Consider the following 24,644-nt stretch of genomic DNA (forward strand, 5'->3'; position numbering starts at 1 on the left):
TCTGAGCCACCCAGGCGCCCCTCAAATCTGTTTTCTTTTTTTTTTTTTTAATTTTTTTTTAAATTTATTTATGATAGTCACACAGAGAGAGAGAGAGAGGCAGAGACACAGGCAGAGGGAGAAGCAGGCTCCATGCACCGGGAGCCCGACGTGGGATTCGATCCCGGGTCTCCAGGATCGTGCCCTGGGCCAAAGGCAGGCGCCAAACCGCCGCGCCACCCAGGGATCCCTCAAATCTGTTTTCTTTTAGCACCAATGTTATTAAAGCCCAGGTGGTTTTCCAAGCTAGCCAGCAGGTATCTGTTCAACTTGTATGAAGAATTGTTGAACTATATGAATAACTTTGCATGTATATTACTTACCTAAGATTATAGATGGAAAAAACAAAAACTGGTTCCAGAGTTAAGAGACTTCGTATCATTTCGTTCGTATCGTTAGAAAAATATTTACATCTCCCTCTTAAGCTGTATGTTTTGGGTTTGTAGGACATTTCTGTCTTCCAAGTCTATATTATTTCTTGAATAATATCAGTACAGCAAACGGGTGGTGTGTGATAAAACACATTTGTCAGGTGGCAGTGGGGAGGGGCAGTCCCGATAACGACAATGCCCGTGGTTGACATACATAATTGAGCCTGCAGTCCATGCCCCCAACTGGACCCCCTTAGCTGAGCCCTGGGGAACAGTCAGGCACGGGTCACTGCTGTCCATACGTAGCTCAGCGGCCCCATGTCCCACATGGTATAAGCACTAATTACTGGGGCCCCACTTCTTAAGAGGAGCCAGGAGGGCAGTGGGATGGGCCTCTGAAGAGTAGACACCTCTGGGCAAAGGCAGCGCTGCGGGGTGGGGCGGGGGTGGTGGGGGTTGTTCCTGGGGCGGACACCCTCCCTCCCCGCCCCCTGGTGAATGCAGTCCAGCTGAAGCACCAAGCTCAGGGTCAGTCCAGCAGAGGTTCTAATGGGAACGTCACCGTCTTTTCTAGAATCCCCAATCTGTCGGGGCCGGAGGGGCTGCATTGCCCAGATGCTTTCGTTTCAGGATGAGAAGCGGGGCCCCGCGAGGGCTGTGGCTCCCAGGCTGGGGGGATCACACAGAGGCTCGACAGGTATTCTGATTTGTCCTAAACCCAGCTTCCAGATTTTGTCTGTCCCACTGAAGAGGTGTTTTCGCCTTCCGTGGGGGAAACAAAGACAAAAGACACTTCTCCATCAAGAGCCACCCTCTCTGGGGTGCAGGGAGGGACACAGACCGTAAGGGGAAGCTGCCCATGGAAGCTGTGCCTGCTGGGTGGGGGTCCCTGGATGATCTGGGCTGCTCAGCTCCTTCCCGCGTGGAGCTGGATTGGGCGGCCAAGGGGTGTAGGTTCTTGCCATCTAGTGGTGGCTGGTGCAACTGGGAGCTACAATGGCTCAAGACCGGTCTAGACCGGACTTGGTTATCCCCGGGGCCTCCATCCCAGGTCCTGGATGTGCTGCAGGTTCACCCAAAGAGGTTTTAAAAAATATGAATGTTCAAGCCCTACCCCACACCTGCTGCACCAGAAACTCCGAGGCCTGGAAATCAGTTTAGCTTTAGAATATAGATCCCCAGGATCCACCTCTAAACTACTAGGATTGGGATAGGATGTGGGAATCCAAATTCTTTTTTTTTTTTTTTTAAGATTTTATTTATTTATCCATGAGAGACACAGAGAGAGGCAGAGACAGAGGCAGAGGGAGAAGCAGGCTCCACGTAGGGAGCCTGATGTGGGACTCGATCCCAGGACCCTGTGGTCACACTCTGAGTCGAAGGCAGATGCTCAACCACTGAGCCACCCGGGTGCCCCTGGGAATCCAAATTCTTTTCTTTTCTTTTCTTTTTTGGAATCCAAATTCTTAACAAGATTTCTCTACCAATCCCATGGGCAACTTGACTTCAACACCATTGACTCAGCTGGCCACAAGTTAAATGAGACAACCGTGGGATATGGATTTTTTAAAATGGGGATGCTGTATTTGGTCATCTTACTAGAAGCATAATACCTACATTGGAGAGGATAAAACATAGTGGTTACTTCAATATCTGGGTTCGAGTCCTGCTTTTGTTGCTCCCAATCGTGTAACCATGGGCCCATGTCTAAGCTTCTTCCTTTTTCTGTAAAGTAGGAGATAAGAGTGCGTGTCTGTCAGGGTTGCTTCAAGGGCTCAACGAGATCATGTGCGAAACACTTAGCACAGGGCCTGGCCCCTAGGAAGAGGGTCCCCCACGAACAGTCCCCCTGCTCAGATCTACTGGGGGCACCCAGTGTGATCACAGGAACATATTTATAAGAAGAATGTCCCGAGGAGGAGGGGATGAAAGAGCTGAGGGACCTGGGGGAGGCTTGAGGGTCTCTAAGTTGGGGGTGAGTATTTGGGGAGCAAGGCATGTGCTGCGTGGAAATGTCAGGTCAGGCTCTAGTGTGCAGGAGGGAATGGGGATCAGGAGGTGGCGGGCGTGAGCCGACCCCTTGGCAGCCCCGGAGCTAGGAAGGGTACGGACTAGCCGGCGGGGTGGGGAGCCTGCTGCCGCGGACCCTGCGGGCTGATGCGAATGAGAGGAAGCGGGTTCCAACGTGCAGCTTGCACCCCTCAGAGGGTCGTGGGGGACTTGCGGACAAGCCTCTGCCGCAATACCCGTGTGTGTGCTTGCATATACACTTGGCACACCCGTGTACGCGTACTCGGTACGCGCATGCACGCACCTGTGCGCCTACGTTTACCTGTTAGAGAACATAAGGCCGGCGTCTTGGACCTGCGGCCTCACAAAAGCTCCAAGCGACATCAGGCCGGAGCCAAATTTAAAATAGACATGTCGTAGGTGTTAGGGCCTGGATGCTGGTTCCCTCTCACATTCCTAGGTTGGACCCTAAGCCCGCGGGGACGCCGTTTGGAGGAGGCCCTCGGGGAGGTGACCAGGTCACGAGGGTGAGCCGTCATGGGGGGCTGAGCACCCTTCTACGAGAGACCCCAGAGAGCCCCCTGACCCCCTGCCAGCCGGGGCGATGGGCACAATGAGCAGGGAGCGGACTGCAGCCCCTGGGAGGGGCCTCACCAGACCCCCTCTGATGGGCTCCCCCGTCTCGCGCTGCAGCCTCGGGAGCTGCGGGGAGTGACTTTCTGTGGTTTTCGAGCCCCCCTGCCCGGGGCATTTGTTGCAGCAGCCAGCGGCACGGAGACACCGGGTCTGTATTTGGGGGGCGGGTTTGTGGCCGCAGCAGAAATAGGGTGGTCTTGGGGAATCCAGCCGCCGAGGGGCTTTCTGCGCGGTTTTGAAGATTGACCTCGATGATGCTGTGGGTTGCTTTTTTCCACAAATGCAGTCTGCACCCCACGCCCCCACCCCGCCAACCCCAGGAGCCAGCCAATCTGAGGCTCACCGAGTTAAGTGGCCAAGAAACCAGAGCCACGGCTGGTCCAGAGAGGGAGGGAGCAAGAGAACCTCCCTCGTGGCGCCTCGCCCACCTCCCCCTGTGCCTCTCCGTTGTCTTTTCCCCTTGCCTGTGTGATTTTTTCCCCCCTCCTCACACTAGCTTCCATGTTACGTACTTTTTTTTATCCATCACTTGAGGCCAGAGAGTGGTCCCCAGCTCTCCCACGGGCGGTGCTGCGTGCCCATCTGCCTCGGTGGGGCTCCCGGCGGAGCCCTGCTCCGGATGTTCTGGGCTCAGTGTTGTCAGGGACACTGGCTCCATCCTCTTGGCTCTGGACCGACCTCTAGGATGAGCTAGAGCCGGAGTGGTCCTGCCTGGCCGGAGCAGAGTGGCACGGAAACCCCGTCAGGAAACCGAGAGACAGGTGACATCCTGTGGGGTGTCCCCAGATAGTGGCAGCATGGTGGCGAGGAGACACAGGGCAGCACTGTCCCCAAAAATGCAATGTCACAGGCTCGAGGGAGCGCGTCTCTAGCTAGGAGGATCAGGTCAGGTAAGAAAAAAAAAAAAGGAATTTAACATCATTTCATCCTTCCGTGTTGTCCTGTGTAATGCAGGGAGAGTGTTTGAAATGCGGGGTGAGGCTGTGTGTGCGCCCGTGTGTGCGTGTGTGTGCACGGGTAGGGGGCCTGGAGGAATTAGGAGAAGGGACGGGGCACTTCGGGGTCAAGCCCGGGGACAGCATGTAGCTTAACGGAGGCTCTTTTTGGGTCAGGAGACTGAAACCCAATTCCTGTTGATTTAAGCAGGGAGTGTGTGTTTCGGGGGGAGTGTTATGGGATGAATTATGCGCCCCCCCCAAATGTACATGTTGCAGGCCTTACCCTCAGCACCTCACAATGGACTGTGCTTGGAAACAGGGTCTTTAAAGAAGTGATTAAGTCAAAACGAAGCCATTAGGGGGGGCCCTGATCCAGCATGATTGGTGTCTCAGTGAGAAGAGGGACCCGGGGCCCAGACAGGTGCAGAGGGAAGACGTGTGAGGACCCAGGGGGAAGACGGCCACCACACGCCCAAGGAAAGGGGCCTCGGAGGAAACCAACCCTGCTGACACCTTGATGGTGGATTTCTAGCCTCTAGAAATTAAATTTCGATTTTTAAGCCACGTTGTTATGGCAGCCCTAGCAAATGAGTGCAGGGGGGCAGAGGCTGGCACCCCCAGGACTCAGGAAGCAGGGGTGGGTCTGCAGGGACAGGTTGGTCTGGGGAATGCAACCGTCTTGTACTGTGGCCCTGGGTCGGTCCCATTCCCTGGGTTGTCCGGGTGTGGGAGGGATGCGGCAGCCTGTAACTCTGGGGCCCATCTTATAGCCCAAGACCCGAAAAGTACCTATTTTGGATCATCTGGGTAAGCATGCGGACTTTCCCTCTCAGATCTCAGGGCCATTTGCATCGCCTGGGGGCTGCGGGGCTGGACTGGGGCTGGACTCCCTGCAGCCGGATCCCGAGACCTCCCTGAAGGCAGGGATGGGGGTAGGGGTGGGGGTGGGGGTTCGGGTGTGGGCAGCGGGGGCAGGAGGAGACCAGGGTCGCCCCACCCCTGAGAAGTGAGGGCAGAGCTCTCTCCCCAGGGCGGGCAGAGGAGGGGAAAGCATGCTCCGTGGATGGGGAAGGGAACTGGCCTCAGGCCCCACAGCCTGTCTGTGCTGAGCCTGGGGGGCCCGGTCAGCCCGGGGTGGGGCTGGGAGGGGGTCGGGCTCCCAGCAGGGTTGGAAGGGGGAGGCCGCTCTCAGGCTCCGTCTAATTTGCCGCGAGGTCTAGGGCAAGCATCCAAAACCTATGCTCCTTCCCTATCGTTTTTGTTTGTTTGTGTTTTAATAAAATGGGGGTGGTGGGGGTGTGGTGTGAGATTAGCTCCCATAGGAGCTCATTCAACCAGACCCTTCTCGCCCCTAAATTACTACCTTGTTTTAAGTCGGGAGCTCACGGGGCCGCCTTCAAACCTGTAATTTACAGAGTGATTTTCTGCCGGGTGGGCTGGGGTGGGGGGATGGAGCTCCCGATAACCTAGAACCTACTACGGAGGAAGTCTGCTCTGCCCTGGGAACATCTGGCTTTAGGGATTTTTTTAATTGTAAACAGCTGGGTGCGGCCGGCCAGCCTCAGGCCGTTGGTTCCGAGTCCAGACTCTGCCAAGAGCCCATTCGGCCCCGCCCCTCCCACTTGCTCGTCCAGGACCCTGGGAGTCTATGTGACCGCTCCATGCCTCAGTTTCCCTATCTGTCAGATGAGAAAAGCCATGCTTCTCTGAAAGCCATGGTCATGTGCAGCTGTGATTCCCAACCAGGGCGCTTCTGCCTCCCAGGGGACATTTGGCAACATCTGGGAGAATGTGGGAGTTGCCAGGCCTGGAGGGGGGCTGATGCCCGCTTCTCCTGAGTAGAGGCCCTGATGCCGCTTAGGATCCTGCAGTGCACAGGGCAGGCCCCTGACAACGTGCGTCCTGAATGTCGATGGTGCCGAGGTCGGGAGACCCCGCAGTAAAAGGACAGGGCAAGTCGAGGCTGTCTGTTGTTAGGTCTGACCTCTGGGTCTGACCTGGAACCCTTGAGTCTGTCTCTGGTGCTTCTGTGAGCTGCTGGGCGCCGGGACTCCATTCTTTCCTCCCGTGAATATCAGGGGGCTGCTCTCCCCTGGGGTCTGTGCTTGTCCCACTGCTAGGGAGAGGAGACCTCTGTCCGGGAAGGAGGAAGCCTTCGGGCCACACGAAAGCACCCGTCTGCTGGAGTCCCCTAAGAGCCACTCATCTGCTCAGGACACGAGCCCCGGTGGGTGCTGCAGACCCCGTCCCACGGAGACTGTGCTAGAACTACCAGGTGAGAGCCTCTCTCTCGTGCAGGGCTTGCTCAGCTGGGAGGTTGTGTGTCTCGTGGTCACTTGCCAACAGTGGGGACAACCTGTCTGAGCATGGCCCTGATATAGAGAAAAGCAGAGCCAAGAGATGAAGGGCGATGAAGATCCTGAAAATATCATCTGACACCCGGGATCCAGCCACAGCCAAAGCCAGTCACAGTCACAGTCATGGTCCTGGGCTGTGCTTTCCAGACACCAGTCAGTACATTGCTTTGTACTTTTTAAATTTTTTAAAAAAGATTTTATTTATTTATTCATGAGAGACTTGCAGAGAGAGGCAGAGACACAGGCAGAGGGAGAAGCAGGCTCCCTGCAGGGAACCTGACGCAGGACTCGATCCCAGGACCCCAGGATCACATCCTGGGTCAAAAGCAGATGCTCAACCACTGAGCCCCCCAGGTGTCCCCTGCTTTGTACTTTTAAGCCAGTTTCTGCAGTGAGTTTCTATCTCCGTTCACTGGCTCATACAGAAGTCCCACCTGCCCTAAAATCTTTTTTCCCCCCAGTTATGTTTTTTTCTAGAGAGCCCGCAACCGTGAGCTTCTGACTGAGGCTGTGTTTGGGTAGTAAGCTAAGTTCCCTCTGGACGCTGTAGCAGCCTGAACTTTCTGCCTTGGTGGGAATGTGCTGGATCTGCCCCAGGCAGCGGTGAAGCATGGGGGGGGGGGGGGGGGATGGGGACTGAGGAATGCAAGCTTAAATTTCACTTAATATTAATTAATCATTTAAACAGCCCCCTGTAGTTTGTGGCCACCTATTGGATGGCACGGCTGCACTGCGTCTTGCACGTCTCCCTCCGTGAATTTAAATTTATTTGTTTTCTATCTGTTCACCTGTTCAACCCACAAGGAGTGCGCGTCGGACGCGGGACGGGGGGACGTGGTCGGGTCCCGGGCGCCACATGAACGGCCTTAATGCAAAGCTGAAGCGCAGAACCTTTGGGAGGAAGCCCGGGCTCCGTCCTCTGGGTCACAGACAGAGAGGGCGGACCAAGCAAGGCTTCTCCGGGAATCCACCGGTGCTCCCCCGAGGATCCCTTCTGGAAGGTGGGCCCACGTCGGGGAGGCACCCGGAGGGGCAGGGCCAGGCTGGGTGGGGTGTTTGCAGACGGACGCGCGTGCCTCCCCCACTCACCGTGTCTGTCTTCTCATCGGTAAAACGGGGGTGCTAACGTACGTGCCTCTCGGGGCGGCTTCGGGGTGAAACGGGCCACACGTGCAACGCGCTTAGCGGACGGTGGGCGGCTGGCGGGGACACACAGACCAAATCCCAGCTGCTCATTGTGTTTGAGAACTTGGCCCCCTCCCCTGGGGGGCCTGGCGAGGCTCAGAGACCCTCAGGGCGACCCAGGCTACCTCCTGCCGCGGAAGCCCCCCGGGGAAGAAGCTCTGCAGGCCCCATCTAACCGGGAGTTTGATGGCGTTTCCTTCGAGGCTTTTCCCCTTGCTCTTAGAAACCAGCAGTACATCTTTTGACCGGCCTGGCTTAACATAGACATCTCAGATTTCTACCTGGGGTCGTGAAAGAGGCACCTGACGCCTCTGTTGGCCTCAAGCCAGCTCTGCCCCGACAGCCCCAGTGCCCCCTCCTGGGCCCACTGTGTCATTCTGTGTCCCGAGGAGCCCAATTTGGCGATGAGTCAAAGGGAAAGAGGGACGCGTGTGCAGAAAGTGGGAGCTTCATGTCCAGTTAGGAAGCCCTGCTTGCAATTGGGGGTGACCCAGATGGGCAGATGCCACCTGCCCCTCCAGCACTCGCAGGAGATGAGCCCCTCACTTCTTTCTCCCAGCCCGTTTTCAGCCCAATTTACTCTGGGACCTTTGCACATGCTGTCGTGGCGATCTAGAACCCTTTTCCCTTTCTCCTTCTGCGGCTGACCTCTCCTCCGTCCAGGCCTCTCCTCCTTCCGACCACATCAAATGCCCGTGTGGGAAGCCCTCCCACTAGACCTCCGCTCTCAAGACTGGTCACAGTTACACTCTCACATTCTGGAGGAGTATTTGATTTGTGTCCCCTTTCCCCACCGGACTGGAAGGTCTCCAAGGGCAGATGCTGGGCAGGACTTAATTCACCACCGTGTCCTCAGCATCTCGCTCGGTTCTGACTGCCTGGAACGTTCTTCCCCCGGGTCTGGGCGGGGCTGGGTCCTCAGAACTTAGGTCTCAGTTCAGAGGTGCTCTGGGAGCCCCCATCCCTCCACCGCCCTGGCCACGGGCGAGCTTCTGCGAACCGGGAAGAGAGCCCTCAGCAGGAGCGGGAGCCGCTGGCATCCTGGCCTCAGACGCCCAGCCTCCAGGGCTGGGAAAAAGAAATGTGCTGTGTGAGCCCCCAGGCTGTGATGTTTCATCAGGGCAGCCCGAGCTCACTGAGGCCAGCACTGGAGAGCTGATCTGGGAAATCCGAAAACGAAAGAACCCCTTGGAGGGGCGTCTGGGGGGCTCAGCGGTGGAGCATCAGCCTTCAGCTCAGGGCCTCACCCCGGGGTCCCGGGATCGAGTCCCGCATCAGCTCCCTGCATGGAGCCTGCTTCTCCCTCTGCCTGTGTCTCTGCCTCTCTCTGTGTGTCTCTCATGAAAAAATAAATAAAACCTTGGAAAAAAAAAAATAAAGAACCCCTGGAGGAGGGACGCAGAAAGCCACTGACGCTAAGGGAAGGGTCACTTACTGGATGCTTCCCTCCCGCCAGTGGGGTCGGGCCCAGACTCTTCCAGCGGGACAAAGCGCCTCTGAACTCCACTTTGAGTGATGCCACCTGGTGAGGTAGGTCCTACACTGGGAGGCAGGGGCAGGGGGGTGGTTGGAAGTGCCAGCGGGGCCGGAGGAGCCTGGGGTTGCGATGGGAGGCAGATGACCGAGTCTGAGTCCCTGCCTCGGGAATTCTTAGCTGTATGGAGCTGGGTAAGCCTCTTCGCCTCCCCAACCTCAGTTTCCCCACCTATGAAATGGGCCCATAATCCCCTCTCCCAAGGCAGCTGTTGGCAAAATGAAATGAGAACACACGTCGCAAAAGGCTACCTGGTCAGCAGAGCTCTGCACGGTAGTGTTTATTGTTACAGTGTTAAAATTCACTCCTGGGAAGACGCGGGGGCCGTGGCCCCGATGAGAGAGCCCAGACGGTCATCTCTGCTCGTGGATCACGGATTCCCTTCGCAGCCACGGACTCCGTCTGCGGGAGGGGGTTCCTCTCCCCCGCCAGCCGTTGCTGGCAACGCCGGCCTCAGAGGCTCTTCTTTCCTCACCACACAACCGCCAGGAGCCATGGGAGCCTCGAAGAGCAGCGTGGAAAAGACGGTGCCACAAGGTGCGGCTTTGGACGGGATGGGGACGGGCCAGGTGGGAGTGGTGGGGGGCCCTATTGAGGGGCCTCAGGATTGGGGCCACTGTCCTTCCCGCACCTCCATGCTGGCCGCGCTTTGCAGACGCCCCTTTCCCTTCTCCTGCATCTGCTCCGGATGCTCGTGTGGCTCCTCCCGCCTCCTACAGCCTGAGCCCTGGGGACGGACACGCAGATTTCTGGGAGAAAGGTTCTGTGGGGCTAAGGAACAGGGGGCCTCTCAGAAGTGTCTGGGGCAGAGAGCTGAGTCTGCCGCGCAGGGGCCTTCTGATGGCTCTGGCCCCCAGCTTCTCGGAGAGGTGTGGGGTGCCTCCACCCCCTTCTGGGTCACCCCAACCTCTGGCACCAACTGCCTCTTTTTAAGGGGCTAGCACCCATGGGCGCAGGTGCCACCTCCCAAAGAAGCATATTCACATTTTCCCAGAAGCCCTGTCACCCCTTGAGGCCCCTTTGGGCCGAACGTGGCAGGTCGCTGCTCTGCAGGTGGTCACCCTCCAGCCTTGGTCAATTAGCCACATGAATCTCTCCACCAAGGCTGTCTGCACCCCGTGCTCTCCTTGCCCACCCTCGGAGCAGAGTTGACATTTAGGATTTTTTTTTTTTTTTTTCAGCAGATGAAGCTCCCGGGATCTGACCCTCTGTGGAGGTTGTTCACTCATCAACCAAGCTGTCCTCGTGTTGCAGAGCCAGCTCCACGCGCTCAGCTGGCCGCCAAGGATAGATGCGGTGGGCAGGCGAGAAGGTGCCATCGGGGTAGCATTTGGACTGAAAGGTACTTTTGATGTCCATGTGGCCCCGGGCCTGTTGGCCGAATGCTGCAAATTTTGTTGTCCACTTGCCCATCTCATGCCCCATGGGATTGAAGGGGGGGGGGATGCAAGCTTCATTTCCGACAACTCAGGTCAACACTGGCTTCAAGCAATCAGAGCTGCACGCAGGCACCCATGTGCCAGCCTTGCTCACCCCGTGGGAATCATTTCCCACCTGGTTTGCTGCTTCCCAAGAGGCAGATCCGGGGGTCCCAGGTCACCGAGCCCGGACGCTGGCTTGGGAGTGACCTGTGTGCGGCATCAGGCTATGGGGGAGGGGGTTTACTCCCCCTGCCAGGCTGCAGGCTCTGCAGCCTGTGTGGCCGAATGGCATTAACATCCCCGGGTTTGGAACCCCAGCAAAGCCAAGTTAGACGCCAGAGCTTCACCCCTGAGGCCCTGGAATCAGAGATGCGACCCTAGGAGGCTACACATTCAGACAAGAGAGGGGCCGTCCACCTGCCGCCTGCTGGGCGCTCGGCTTCCAGTGGCAAGAAAAGCTGTGCTTATCTTAGGGTCAGAGGGAAAACCATGGTCTCGGGCATTGGGGAGGAATCGTTCTCAGGTTCATCGGGCCTCGGTTTAGGCTTTTCTTGAGAGGAAACTGTTCCTTGGGTGGAAGAACCCGCGCTTTGGCGGGTCTCGGAGGCTGACACCTGTTCAAGTCTTGGAAATTCAGACCTGCCCTCGGCTCTTGTGCGAAAGGCTTCAACGCTGTGGTCCCGACAAATGATGCGCTCTGACGACCGAGGCGTCAGGAGAACCCCAATGCGTTTGTGCCCCCAAATCATCGCTTGGCGCGGACGTCAATGGACTCGAGCCTGAACACGTGGCTCAAACGGATTTTTCCACGGTCGTCCACGTGAACCTTTCTATCTCTCTCTTTGGTCAGGGCCCTACTGGGGGCTCTGGAGAGTCCAAACGTGAAGCAGTCCTTGTCCTCCTTTTGGCCCAACCAGTTGCGGGGAAACCGGTTCAAGGTCAATTCTGTGTCCCACACGGGAATCCGGACACTTCCTTCTGTCCCTGTACCTTCCCACCTGTCCCTGGAGAGGTTACAAAGCGTGTTACAGACATTAGCAAGTGTTAATGTTCACAGTGTCCCTGGGAGGGGACCGGAAGGGTCCTAGATGAAGACGTTCAGGCACAGAGAGGTGAGGCCCCTGGGAAGGAGCCACGGAGCAGAACGGTGGTGGGGCCGGGAAAGGGCTGGGGTTCTCTGCACCGCCTTCGTGACTTTGCCCTGCAAGGTTCGTCTCAGCGAGGACACTGGCGGGCACACCTGTTTCAGGTGCCTGAGCCATCACCACAGAGGCTTGTTGGGTAAACAATGACAAGCACTTCCCTGCTCCCAATCCCAAACCCACTGTTGCACGTGGTTGCCACTGAGTCGATCACCCGTGCTGGCTCCTGTCCTCAGAACATCCTTCATCCTGACGACAGGAAGTCTGCATTTCCTGGAAATGTCGCTGCTAAGCCCCACCCGTGCAAGGATCATCCACCTGCCTCCACTCGCGGGAAGAGAAGGCAAATAGCTTTTCTACAGTCCACCCCCCGCCTGACACACAACTTTTAGGGGTTGGGAGGGAATGACCGTCTCACTGTGCATCCTCCCAATCCCAGCGGAGATTCAGGGACCCAAGTCAGAACCCGAGTTCCCCAGTCATGGGAGGAACGGAGCCGAAGCCAAGGGCTCACCAGGCCGGCCGGAGGGCTCCAGGTGCCCAGGGTCAGCCTCAGGCTTGGCTGGCGCCTCGCCCCCTCCCGGCGCTGGGCTCTGTGTGTCCGGCTGGAGTCCCACCCGCTCCTTCCGGGAGGGTGTTTTGGGGACCCCTTGGCCTCCTTCCACCTTGGCAGCTCAGCTCGAGGCTGCGGGGACCGCGGGGACTGCTCAACGGCTGACAGTCCCTCTGCGGGGGGGCCTGGGCTGCCGAGAGGCTGGGCTGACGGGTCCTTCCACCCAGCGGGAACAAGCAGGTGCCTCCTCGCCCCCCGGAGCCCCCGTGTGACGCTGCGCCAGTCTGCTGGGGTTCCGTCCGGGAGCAGAGGAGCATCCTCGGCCGCGGTCCCTATGTACAGAGTGGTGCCAGCCTCTGGCGACTCTCCCTCGGCGGGCGTGTCCGCGCTGGGCCTGGCGCAGCGTCCCTTCCTTACACATTGGTGACCTCGAGGCCATTGTAGCCTTCCAGACGGCACTGCTCCGGCCTGCCCTGGGGGTCATCGTCTCCACAGTCTTCATTTTGAAGAGAGCCGTAGTCGTCGTGAAAATCGGGGTCTTTGCTGCTGAAGCCCCTTCCTATCTTCCCCAGGGGGAGCTGAGGAGAGAGAAATGAGATGAACGGGCCGGGAGGAGAGGAAAGGGATGAGTGTTTTCGGACCTGGGGCATGTGGGGTCCCCCATTCCAACCGCCGTGTGACCTTAAGTCCCTCGTCCAACCTCTCCGTGTTCCTCCTGTGAGATCTCACGCTCTGTCGCTCAGAGACCCGGAGAGGGTTTCACGAGTTAACGTCGGGGGAGCTTCGTGTTCCCAACCGGAGGAACTGGACGGTTGCCGAGGGTGAGGACAAATGAGGTCTTTCTGATTGTCCTCAAGAGCCTCCCATCTCCCTCACCAGCGGGCGGAGAGTCGGGGACGGGTGTGATGGGGGAGAGGCCAGGGTGTTTGCACATGGGCCTGAAGTCTGACTGCGCCCCCAGGTCGGGAAGAAATGTTCTAGCACCTGCCAGGGTGGTGGAAAGAGCGTGAGTCGGAAACTCACAAGCCGGGCTTTGGGCCCCTGCCCTGCCACCTCCCAGCTGCGTGACCCTGGAGGGGTCACCTGCCCTCTCTGAGCCCCTGCTTTCTCAGCTTCGGAGTGGGAATAGCACTTCCTTCCTCCCCGAGTTGAGGTCAAGAGCAGAAATCGGATCTGTACGGCGCCCGGCAAGGTGCTGGCGAAGGGCTCTTGCTGTCGTAGGACCAGGCTCCCGGTGCCTGTTTACCTCTTATTTTGAACATCCCTCTGTGACAATGATCCTGACAGCGCTTTGGAACTCTTTAGTTCCTTGACTGTTTTTGTTTCCAGACCAGGGGTTTCCCAACCTTTTGTCCAACGTTGCCACCTTCAAAAAGGAGCCTTTTAAGAGACTTTTCCCCCAATCACGCCCCCACCGTGAAATTTCCACACGGCAGATACACCGTGCTCTCTTCACGTCCCGTACGTATACTGAGCCTCACACGTAGAGAGAGTGAGGGGTTTGTTCCCCTCCCCTCCCGCCCCGGCACCAACTTACACCCCACTCGAGACCACACGTTCTAGACGGAGGGCGCCGTGAGCGAGGGTGGGGGCTCAGTCAGGCTTGTCCCCGTTCATGCCTAGGGTGGTGCCTCAAACACAGTCAGGGCCCAAATATGTTTGCTGAACGAAGGAGAAGTTTTGGATTGCCCGCCTCTCCCTCTGCGTCTACGCGCTTCCACCGAGGAGCCTGGGTCAGCCTGGGTCCGCGTGAACAGGTGCAAACTGATGCACTTTCACAGACCAGAGCCTAACCTGCGACTGTCGGCTGTCGGCTGGGTCCTTGGAGCTCAAGAGCTAAGTCAGTGGTTCTCGGAGTCTGGGCAGCTTGGCTGCCTGCAGGGTTCCCCGTCACCCCAGAGGCCTGTGGCTTCAGGAGGCCCAGATGGGTCCCAGAATCAACAGCCCAGGTGATTCTGATGCGGGCAGGTGAGACCTACTCTAAGCCTGCGGTGGGGGTGGGCTGGGGGCTTAAGCATCATGCAGGTCAACTGAAGGTGGCTTCCTCTCTCCTGGTCGCACCTGTGATCTGGCCCCCCCTCCCTCCTCAGGCCAAGATTGGAGGTGGGAGGCAGCACCAAAGGCCCCCCCCCCCCCAAAAAAAAAAAAAAAAAGACCTTGCCCGGGCCGCAAGACTCTCAGCTGAAGCCATCCGTAACTTACCCGGCCGGCCTTGTACTTGATGCCACCGCTGTTCTCCTCCTTGCCCGCCCGGGTGATGCTGGAAGCCCTCCCGGGGGGTGTTCCGAAACGCTCAGCCTCCCGGATGCCTGAGGAGCTGGGGAGAGACCCATTCTGAGTCAGCAGTGCATGGGGGTGGGGGGGCCCAGGCGGCTGCCACCCCCCGGAGACACGCACACTCACACAGGTGACAGTGGCCTTAACTGCTGTGATCTGCTGCGTCCCTCCTGCGTGCCACCCCGTCTGAGCACTGTATGAATGCAATCCTTACAACATCCCTGCATGACAGTTGGGGCAACGGGATGGGAGGGCTCAGGCAGGTTAAGCGACTTGCCCAGGGTTACCCAGATGCAAGCGGCCGAGCCGAGATCTGAACCCAAGTCTGTGAGACTCCGAGGTCTCCAGGGTGCTGCACGCCTTGCCAGGAGAGGGGAGGCTTGATGGGAGAGGGCCCACATTTGAGCTAACTGGCACGACTGGAGAAGCATCAGCAAAATCCCCCTTACTTTGCATTTGAGATCTGTGTCCCCCACTCCACGAACTTGATGCCTGAAGTGACCCCATTACTCCCTTCTCTGTGTTAAAGCATCAAGGGCTTCCGTTAGAATGGGACTCGGCAAGCGGCACCTGGCTGGCTAGCTGGTTTCGCAAATAAAGTTTTATTGGAATCCAGGCACGCCCATTGGTTCACATGTTGTGGAAGCCTGCTTTCTTCGGGGTGCTTTACGTTTGACGCAGACCAGATGGTTCTCAGGTGCTCCCGTATTTACTGTCCAACCTTTTATAGATGAAATTTGCCCATGAGGACACCAGTGCTGTGGAGGACGAAGCGGGGAGGACGGAGGGCCCGGGGATGGCCCCCGCCACCACCATGCCAAAATCTCTCTCCTTCTTGCTTTTCCCACCGCAGCTGAAATCCCACCCCAGTTCCTCCTTTGGATTAAAATGGTGAAAACATCAATGCTTCGGGGAATAAGCCAAGCACCAGATGAAGGCCTTTGGAGGCTAGAAATGGCCTCTGGTGTATTTCTAGTCACATCGTCAGACCCTGAGGGGACGGAATGCTGAAAGGACGTGTTTTGATAAAGGTAGACTCTGGAGGACCCGGCATCTCAGTGAGGTTTCTGGAGTCAATGTAGAGGGTATCCTGGACCCTAAAAAGGCATCATGGTGCAGGAGGGAAGGTCAGGGGTGGGAATCAGCCTTGGCTGCCGGCCCACCTGAGAGCTGAATCTGACCCGATCAAATGAGGATTTTTTTTTTTTTTTTTTTTTTCAAATGAGGATTTTTAAGGCCTGTGAGGTACAAGATGCTCTGCTCTGGTGGAGACGAAGGAGGTGGGGAAGGGAAGAGTATGCATGGCCACCTCCTGAGTGCTGGGTGTTAGCCAGGTCCTCACCCATGTGTGGTGCTTGAACCCTTCCAGAAACCTTGAGAAGGAGTGATTATCCCCATTTCAAGCTGAGCAGCTGAGGCTCAGAGGGGGGCAGGTTTCTTGCCTGAAATCACACAGATGGTGAAGATGGAGAAGCCAGAGATGGAGCCTCAGAGGCCCTGCTGTGGCCCCTCAATACACGGGACCACCATCGAATGGTCCGGGGCCTGGTCTCTAGGCTCACATTTCAGTAACTGCTAGGGATTGGGTGGCAGGATGTCATCACACATCACCTTGGCATGGGTGCCCGAAAATCTCAGCATGCCCCTCCCATCCCCACTTGGAGCACCCCCCACCCCCGACTCTGTGGCCTGGGGAGCCTGCCAGCCACGGAGGCGGGAGACATGGCAAGGCCTCTTATTCTGTGTTCTGGACGGTGAAGCATGTCCAAGTTCACAGAGGAAAGGCTCCTCCCCGCTGTGATGCTAAGGAGGAAGCTGGAGCACAGCCCCAGAGAAGGGCGCCCTGGGCAACCAAATCCAGAGGAAAGTGCATCAAGGAGATGCTTTGGTCCTCGTGTGAGGTCGGGGGGCCTGAGTGATTAGGTGCTGGGGGGGTCTGTGTCAGGTGCGCTGCGTATAGTTTGCCTCACTGAACCCTGCTAACAGAGCTGCTGGGAAGGGAGGGCTCCTATTCCCATATTACAGATGAGACACTGAGGTGCAGAGGCCTGGAATCACCCGCTTGTGTCTAACATGTTAGAAAGCGGCACAGCCAGGATTTGAACCCACATTCCAGCCATTTCCCTGTCGGGGGAGAAAGGGAGGCAGCAGTGGAGGTGCAGGTAGTGAGTTCAGAGTAATAATTGATAATCGTTGCACTGTTGGACACCTCACAGTGCCCTGGTTCCTCTGCCAATTGCATTATGTGTCATTTCACCTTATTTTTCCATCAGGGTCCCCCAGCCTTGGGTTCAATCTGGGATGGAGTCCTGAGCTAGTCCCTTGAGAGATACTCAATAGTTAGGGATATTTCTCCATCTGAATCTTCCCACTCAATCAGGGCATTCTGGAAGGACTCACCCCAAAAAGCCAGCCCCACTTGCCTTGCCCCACCTCTCTCTGGAAAGCTGAAGTCAGCAACAGAAGGAGAGGAAGCAGGAGGGCAGTGGACAGGGCAGCTTCACTGCTTGGACCTCTGCAGAGATGTCCTGGGGCAAAGCCTGAAGAGCCTGGTTAATATAATCCCCAGCATGTGGTTAAACATCACCACAATATTTAACCACATGCCAGGGGATCACCATCTCCACTGGTGTTTTGTTTAGCTGGGGACTCTTGTACCAACAGGGGTGGTCTCTAAAATTTCTTAGGAACTCATGAAGTTCTGTTTCTCCCCAAGCTGACTGAAATTGCTCCCCCTGGCCTGTGTTCTCAGCAAAGTGCTCCAAAATGCGACACGGAGACCTGACACATGGACCACGGGCAGACACGTGTAAGAGAGCAGCACTGCGCAGAGGTAACAGTAGGGAGCTGTGCCTGGGGTCTGGGCTGGCACTGCCTCTCAAGACCCTGGCTGACCAGCTCAGACTCCTCATCTATAAAATGAAGAGGAGGACCGAGGAGTCCACTTTCCTCTTCCTTATCCTGATATTGGAAGGTAAAGGAATCCCTGGCCTGCCAACAACGTAAGAAGCCACCCTATTTGTGCCCCATGAGTGCTCACCTGTGAATCCTAGATAGTCCTTGATGCACCTGTTACTTCAGGGGTGGTCAAGGGTTACTAGGCACACGAATGCCCACTAATGTTTAGCTAGCACTGCCCCTCCAGGGCTCAGAATATATTAAGGTCATTACAGGTCACATGGCTCCAGAAGGAAGGTTCAGGAAGGTGGATAATGCTTAGGAGAAAAGCTCTTTTCCTGCACTGTTGATTCATGGCTCATGGAATAGGGGGTTCTTTTCAAACTCTGGTCTCTAAGAAGCTACCTCAAAATGTCCAAAATGTAGATTCCTGGGCTCTCCTAGAAGATCTTGGTCCTGTAGATCTGAGTAGGGCCAGGGAATCTGTATTTCACAAGAGCACCAATGATTTTGTTGCAGGAGTTTGTGAACCTCATTTTAAGAACCCCTTGGATATTAGCCTGCCTATGGGGAAGAGCAGTTCAGGACTTTTGGATCATGCTACCGATGCACAATATCCCCCCCCATGCCTCACTTTCTGTATAACATGGTTTGTGGCCCAGCTGCTTCCTGAGGTTTCATGTGGTTTGGGGGTTCAACACTCAGAGTTCTGACTCAGAGAGCCTCAGATTCACATATGAGCTCTGTCAACAAAATAGACAAAGCTTTAGCTATGCTGACCAAGAATTACAGAGTGACTCAAATTACTGAAACCAGGACTGAGAGAGGAGACATTACTACCGACACTACAGAAATAAGATTATAGGGAAATGCTTATATAATCCACTGAATGCCAACAAACTAGCTAACCTAGATGAAATGGACAAATTTCTAGAAAGATACAAACTATTCAAACTGATTCAAGAAGACATAGAAAATCTGAATAGATCTATAACAGATAAAATTGAAGTAGCAAAAAACCCAAACCAAAACAAACAACAATTTCCATGAAGAAAAGCTCAGGACCGTGTGGCTTCGCCAGTGAATTCTACCAAATGTTTATGGAACAATGAACACCAATCCTTCACATACTTTTCCAAAAAAACAGAAGAGGAGAGAATGCTTCCTGACATCTTATGAGACCAGTATTACTCTGATTCCAAGGCCACACAAAAATCTCACAAGAAAAAGTCCCTACAGATCAACATCCTTTATAAATATAGATGCAAAGGTCCTCGTCAAAACGCTAGCAAACCTAGTCCAGCAACATTTAAAAGGATTCTACACCACAACCAAGTGAGATTTATCCTACGAATGCAAGATTGGTCCGACATATGAAAACCAATGTAATATGTGATATTAATAGAGCAAAGGACAAATCTGGGGTCTGCTATTTACTAGCTGTGTTACCTTTGGCAAGTACCTTCATCCCCTTGAATGAATTTTTTCCATCTATGAAGGAGGGAGAGTGACACCGATTTCTTGGTATTGTCATTAGTGCCCATAGCAAGTATCCAGTAAATGGTCACTTTAGCTTAACTGTAATTAATTTAAGGAGAGGACCCACTGGGAGGGGGTCTGGTTTATCCGTCCAGGTGCTTTTTCTCTGGTCACTTTTCAGATGAGGAGACTGGAGTAGGTAGGTGGACATGGCCTCTCACCTGGACCATCAGCCCATTGCTATGCTCCTCCCTGCCTCTAAACCTCTGTCTCACCAGCTCTCCCTGCCTGGAATTGGCCACCTTGACCTCTCCAGCCAGTGAGACTCCTCCCCAGCTCAAATCCCACCCTTGCATGGCCTTTCCTTACACCTGTGCTGCTCACGCTCCCTTCGCTAAACACCTGGGTGGTTTGGGGGATTTCTCTACACACTTCACTCAATACCTGACCACTCCTCTGCCTCTTTTTTGGCTGTGATCTTCAGGCTGAAGCACTTTGCTTCTTGGAGCCTCAGGGTGTTGTAGGGAAGAAGTGGGATATAGGGAGCGAGGGGCCCAGGAGGTAGTCAGGATCACCTGCTTCTGCAGCCCACACTCACTTAGCCGGGTGGAAGATGGCACTCATCTCCTCTGCCAGGTGTCTCCGGAGGATGTGCTTCCCGCTGGGGATGCCCAGGGCAGTAGCCATGGCCTCGGCGTTGAACGTGGGCTCCAGCACCAACACAGCACCGTGAATGCCACTGTTGGTCAGGTTGTCTGCGTACTCCTGAGGGCAAGGCACAGGGCTGGTTAGCCTGCGGTGGGGGGCTACCCTGTTAGCTTGACAGGTCTGCCCTGGTGTCCTGCCTTGCTGGTCAAAGTGGGCCACCCTGTTGTCCTGAGGTGTCCTGAGGACCTGCCCTGCTGGCTTGAGGTGCCCTGAGCTCCAAGTGGGGGGCCTGCCCCCAACAGCAAGGGCTTGTGCCCCTGGGGACCATTAGTTTAAGCCTTAGAGGGATCCCCCAACTCTTTCAGGGCCATGAGGACAGTGACCAAGACTATTTTGTCGCTGATGTATCTCCAGATCTTGGCAGGCAGCCCAAAAATAGTTGTTTAATGAGATGAGCCTGGATTCAATCCCAGCCTCTTTTCAGAGGACAGCCCAGCCTCTTCACCCCTCCTGCTATGAGAAAGGCATCATTAATGGGGGGGTCCCACTGCAGGGGTGGATGCCCCTCTTCTTGAGCGACAAGAGGCAGGCACTCTTGCCAGCCTGGCAACATAAAATGGACACACAGATGTGCATGGGATGTGTATATGCCTGTGAGTCACCCCAGCTCCCCAGCCCCTCACTCACCTTCAAGTCAATGTCCCGCACCCACTTGAGCACCCGCTGGTTGGTCCAGACCACAGGGTCTATGTTCTGTGTCTCGCAGCGGGCGCGGCGCTCCTGGAGGGCCTTGGGATGGGGCGGGGGGAAACAATGGGTCAGCTGGAGGGGGGCATGCAGAGGTTACAAGGGATGACCGTCCACAGTGCTGGGGGGACTCCAGGATGCCAGTACAAGGAAGAGTCCTGGCTGGCGAGCCCTGGCTTCTCTGGCCACGTCAATCTGGGGCTTGGCCTTTCATTCTGGGAAATGGGGAGAAGCCTGCTTCTGGGGGTGGAGGGCTGGGTGAGACCCCCCAGCCCCTGCTGAATAGGTGTCCAACAATGCGGCTCTTCCATGAGGGGCTAAGTCTCCCGCGGGTCTCCCACGGGCCTCCCCCAGCCCCTGGGGCAACAAGTGTCTCCCTGGTATAAAACATCACCTATGGCGACCTGTAGAGGGATCAGCCTGGTCCCCTTTCACCAGCCTCTGGGGGGCTGGCTCTCAGACAAAGGGCTCCTGGGATGGTGGTGGAGACAGGGACCCCCTGGCCCACGGATTCCTCCAACGTGCCCTGACCAGCCCCAATGCACCATGCCCATTTCCACACTTTACTGTCACAATCTTCCTGCACATCTGCCTCCTTCACCAGAGTGAGGTTCTGGGGGTCGGGGACCAGGGCCTGCGCCTCGCCACTCCCCATGCCCAGGGCCCTGTGGTGGGTGTGTTAGAGGGGCTGAAGAATGGACAGCTCCCTCCTCAGTGTCTCTCCTCCTGACCCTGAGCGGCTGGTACTTTGACATCACTCTAGGAAAAGTAAACCTTCTGGGTTGACCCTCCTCGCAGGGACCAGCGATCTGGGGAATATTTGGATCCTGGGGGAGCTGAAGCAGATGCCCCATACTGTCTGATTTGGCAGGGCTCAGAATCAAGGGGGCACGCAGAGTCCAAACTCTGATTCTCCTCTCTGGGTCCATGGTCTCCTGGCTGGCCTTGTTCATGCCCCTACCTCAGACCCAGTGCTGGGACCATATCATCTGTCCTCTGGGCCTTTGCTTGTGCTGTTCTCTCTGCTGGGTTGCTTTTCTCTCACACTTCCTGCTAACTGATACCTGGAATTCCTCTTTCAGATCTCAGTCCAGCTGTCACTACCTTGGGGAAGCCCTCTCTGATTCCTCTGGAAGTTACACCTTTGGGTTTTCATAAAACTCTGGACTTCTCTCCTTGGGCCAGCTTTCCATGGTATGGTGGCACCAGGCTTTTGTGGTTCTTCCTGATAAACAGTGAGCTCTTGGAGGATGAGGGTTCCCCACTTCCCCTACTTGGACACAGGGCATGATCCATGCCCAGTAAACAGCTGTTGGAAGAAGGAAGGGAGAGAGGAAGGGATGGGTGCATGGATGGCCAGGTGGATGGATGTGTGTGTGGATGGGTGTAAGGATGGCCAGGTGGATGGGTACATGTGTGGATGGGTACGTGGAGGGACAGGTGGATGGATGTGTATTTTGATGGGTACAAGGATGGGCAAGTGGATGGATGTGTGTGTGGATATGTGTAAGGATGGCCAGGGGGATGGATGCGTGTGTGGATGGGTGTGAGGATGGCCAGGGGGATGGATGGATAGACAGTGGGTGCCAGTGGGGAAAGTAGGGCTGTGGAAGATCCCTCCACCTCCTGCCCTGGTCCTCACCTCCCTGCTGAAGTTCACTTGGTACAGCAGCTCGATCCCCAGCAGGATGCTGACCTGGTGGAACTTCTTGGACACATTCAGATGCTTCTCCAGGTCCCGCTTCATCAGGGAATGCAGCATTCGCCCGTCGACCAGGTGGTTTTGGAAGGCCTGAGAGTACTGGGACAGGCCGATGTCATTCAGCCAGGCCTTGGCCACCCAGTGATGGTCCAGGTCAGCGGCTTTGGATAGGCTGGTGAGGACAGACATGGCCAGAGAGAGGGACGGGTGGGGCCAGGTGGCAGAAACAGAGGGACGGGTAGAAATGGGGCAGAGATGGGCAGAGTTGAAGATAGAGGGAAAATAATAGGGCGAGATCGGGTGGGGTAGGGCAGGGGACCGAGCAATTACAGAGACGGAAGGAAAAGGGGATGGAGTGAAGAGGCAGAGAAGAAGAGAGATGAAGCAGAGAAGGGGAGAGGGGGATGCAGGGAGTGGATGGAGAGAGACAGAGACAGATGGACAGATGGACAGAGACAGAGAAACAGAGTGAGCCCCACAGAGCAGAAGAGGGATCGGGAGGGAGGGAGGCAGAGGGAAGGGGAGCAGGGCATACTCAGACACCGGCGGGAGGGGACCGTAGCGAGCAGCAGGGCCATGTGCGGCCGAAGCAGCACCGCGGGAGCCTGCAGCATCCTGGGGCTGCCCCCGGGTGTGGCCCCAGGCCTTGCTCGGCTCCGGAACCCCTGAGCCCACGAAGCTGTGGCCTGGGCCATCTCGCCTCCCTTGACAACCCCAGAAGCCGGCTTCGCCCAGAGCCACACTGTGGCGCCTTGGAATCAGAATTAAGACCCCTGGCTTGCCTGTTCTGAGCCCTCTCTCCTCCCCGCCTATCTCACATGTCCCCGCCTCGCACCCACATCCTCGCTCGGGCTGCGCAGTGGTGCGCACCGCGTGCTTCTCAAATGGTTAAGGACGTGGACGTGCGGCCTGCGGTCCCCTGCGCGGGCATTCCCCCGGTCGCCACACGGTGGCAGCGTCACAGAAGGCATGAGAACAGCCCACCTGCCGGTGACTTGAGAGATGACGGGGTAGGGACCCCAGGAGGGGGTCAGGAGGTGACAGGGAAATGCGGGCTCACAGAGCGACTCCCTCCTCCCCAGGTCTGGGATGGGGACCAGCATTCTCCGCCCCCCCAGCCCCCAGAGAATACCCTTCACCCACTTCCCAGCCCGCTCCCTGTGCACCCATCTCTAGCTGGAGACCCCCGTGGGCTTTTCACCTCCGCCGGACTCAGCCTCTCCTTTCTCCTCCCCGCGGCTCACTCCGGGCAACTCCGCGTCTCCCTGGACGCTGCCCTCCTATGGCCCCCCCCCGGCCCCCCGCCTCTGAGCCCTCCCCAATCCCTTTGGCAGGACAGCAGCCGCGCCCCTCCTGCTGGGGCTCCCCTGTGGCTCCTCGCTGTCCTTCCTCCCTCCACTCCTCACTGCGTGCTGGACAGCTGCTGACCCCCGTGCTTGGGACGGCCGCCGCCCTAGAGTGGGCCCCTCCTGCCTCCCGGCCCCTTCCTTCTCTTCTTCCCCACACTCCGTCCCAGTGGCACGCATTTCCAGGGCTCTGGATTACACTTGTAAACGAGGCCTCCCGAATTCTCCGCCCCCTCTGCTCCTCTCTTCTGAGCTCAGCTGCTCACTAACTGCCCCTGTGGCGTCTCCTGTCCCACAGCTCACATTTAATGGGCTCCAAATGAAATGCCCTGTCCCCTCTCCCAGCTCTTGCCCTCCCCTACCATCACTGGCTCCTGGTCCTCATTTGTCCTCTTCTCCCCTACCAGGTCCATCAGTCACACTGGTCAGCATGTGTGTCCTCTTTTCTCCTTTTCTGGGTTCAAGCTACCACCACCACCTGCACAGATTTCTGCAATTGCCTCCTTACTCTCTCCCTGCCGCCCCCCTGTATCCCCTCTCCCCTGCCCTCCCCCGCTCCTTCTAATCCACTTTCCCCACAGTGGCCAGATGGTCTTTTTAAAACATCAGTCAGATCGTGTCCCTCCTCTGCTTACAACCTTCCAGTGGAGGAACCTTAAATGCACGTTACTAAGAGAAACAAGCCAATCTCGAAAGGCTGCATATTGTGTGATTCCAGTTGTACGACATTCTAGAAAAGGCAAAACTATGGAGACAGTGGAAAGATTAGTGGTTTCCAGGGGTTCGGGAGAGGGAGGGATGAACAGGTGGAGCACAGGGGATTTCTTAGGGCAGCGAAATTATTGGGTATGATACTGTCATGATGGATGCATGTCATCATATGTTCGTCCAAACCCGCAGAATGTACAACACCAAGAGCCAACGCTTCTGTAAACTATAGAGTCTGGGTGATCGCGAGGTGTCAGTGTGGGTTCATCGTGTAACAAATGCTCCATCTGGTGGGAGATGTGGATTATGGGGGAGAGGGGGTAGGGAGGATGTGGGAGCTCTTGTACCTTCTTTTCAATTTTGCCATGAAACTAGAACGGCTCTAAAAATTCAAGTTCATTTTAAAAATGAGGGAGGAAAAAGACTTTTTTTTTAAATAAACAAAATTTAGAGAATTTATCATCAGAGAAATAAACTGCAGGAAATGTTGAAAGACTTTCTTCAAGAGGCAAGAAAATAATAGCCATACGGAAACTTGGCCCACACAAAAGAATAAAGAGTAGAACTCCTAGGAGTCACAATAAAAAACCCCACTGGATCTGGAAATGGGTAGATTTGAATGGACCTTTCTCCAAAGACAAACAGGTGGCCAA

General features: G+C 56.2%; 1 protein-coding gene across 9 annotated transcripts in view; it reads right to left on the minus strand.

Annotated features, from left to right (window-relative positions):
• Nucleotides 1-10,157: 10,157 nt before the first annotated feature.
• The window catches only part of KAZN (kazrin, periplakin interacting protein), a 1,010,042-nt gene continuing 995,555 nt past the window's right edge, over nt 10,158-24,644 (minus strand). For all 9 annotated transcript variants that reach the window (XM_077899551.1, XM_077899552.1, XM_077899555.1 and 6 more), the window contains 5 exons: nt 21,878-22,109; nt 20,176-20,277; nt 19,439-19,605; nt 14,389-14,503; nt 10,158-12,764 (listed from right to left, as the gene is read on the minus strand). In XM_077899551.1, the coding sequence (XP_077755677.1) occupies nt 12,600-12,764; nt 14,389-14,503; nt 19,439-19,605; nt 20,176-20,277; nt 21,878-22,109 (781 nt within the window). In that variant the 3' untranslated portion in view covers nt 10,158-12,599. The remainder of the gene's footprint in view (nt 12,765-14,388; nt 14,504-19,438; nt 19,606-20,175; nt 20,278-21,877; nt 22,110-24,644) is intronic.

The sequence above is a fragment of the Canis aureus genome, chromosome 5 (assembly GCF_053574225.1).
Source record: "Canis aureus isolate CA01 chromosome 5, VMU_Caureus_v.1.0, whole genome shotgun sequence".
Taxonomy (NCBI): Eukaryota; Metazoa; Chordata; class Mammalia; order Carnivora; family Canidae; genus Canis; species Canis aureus.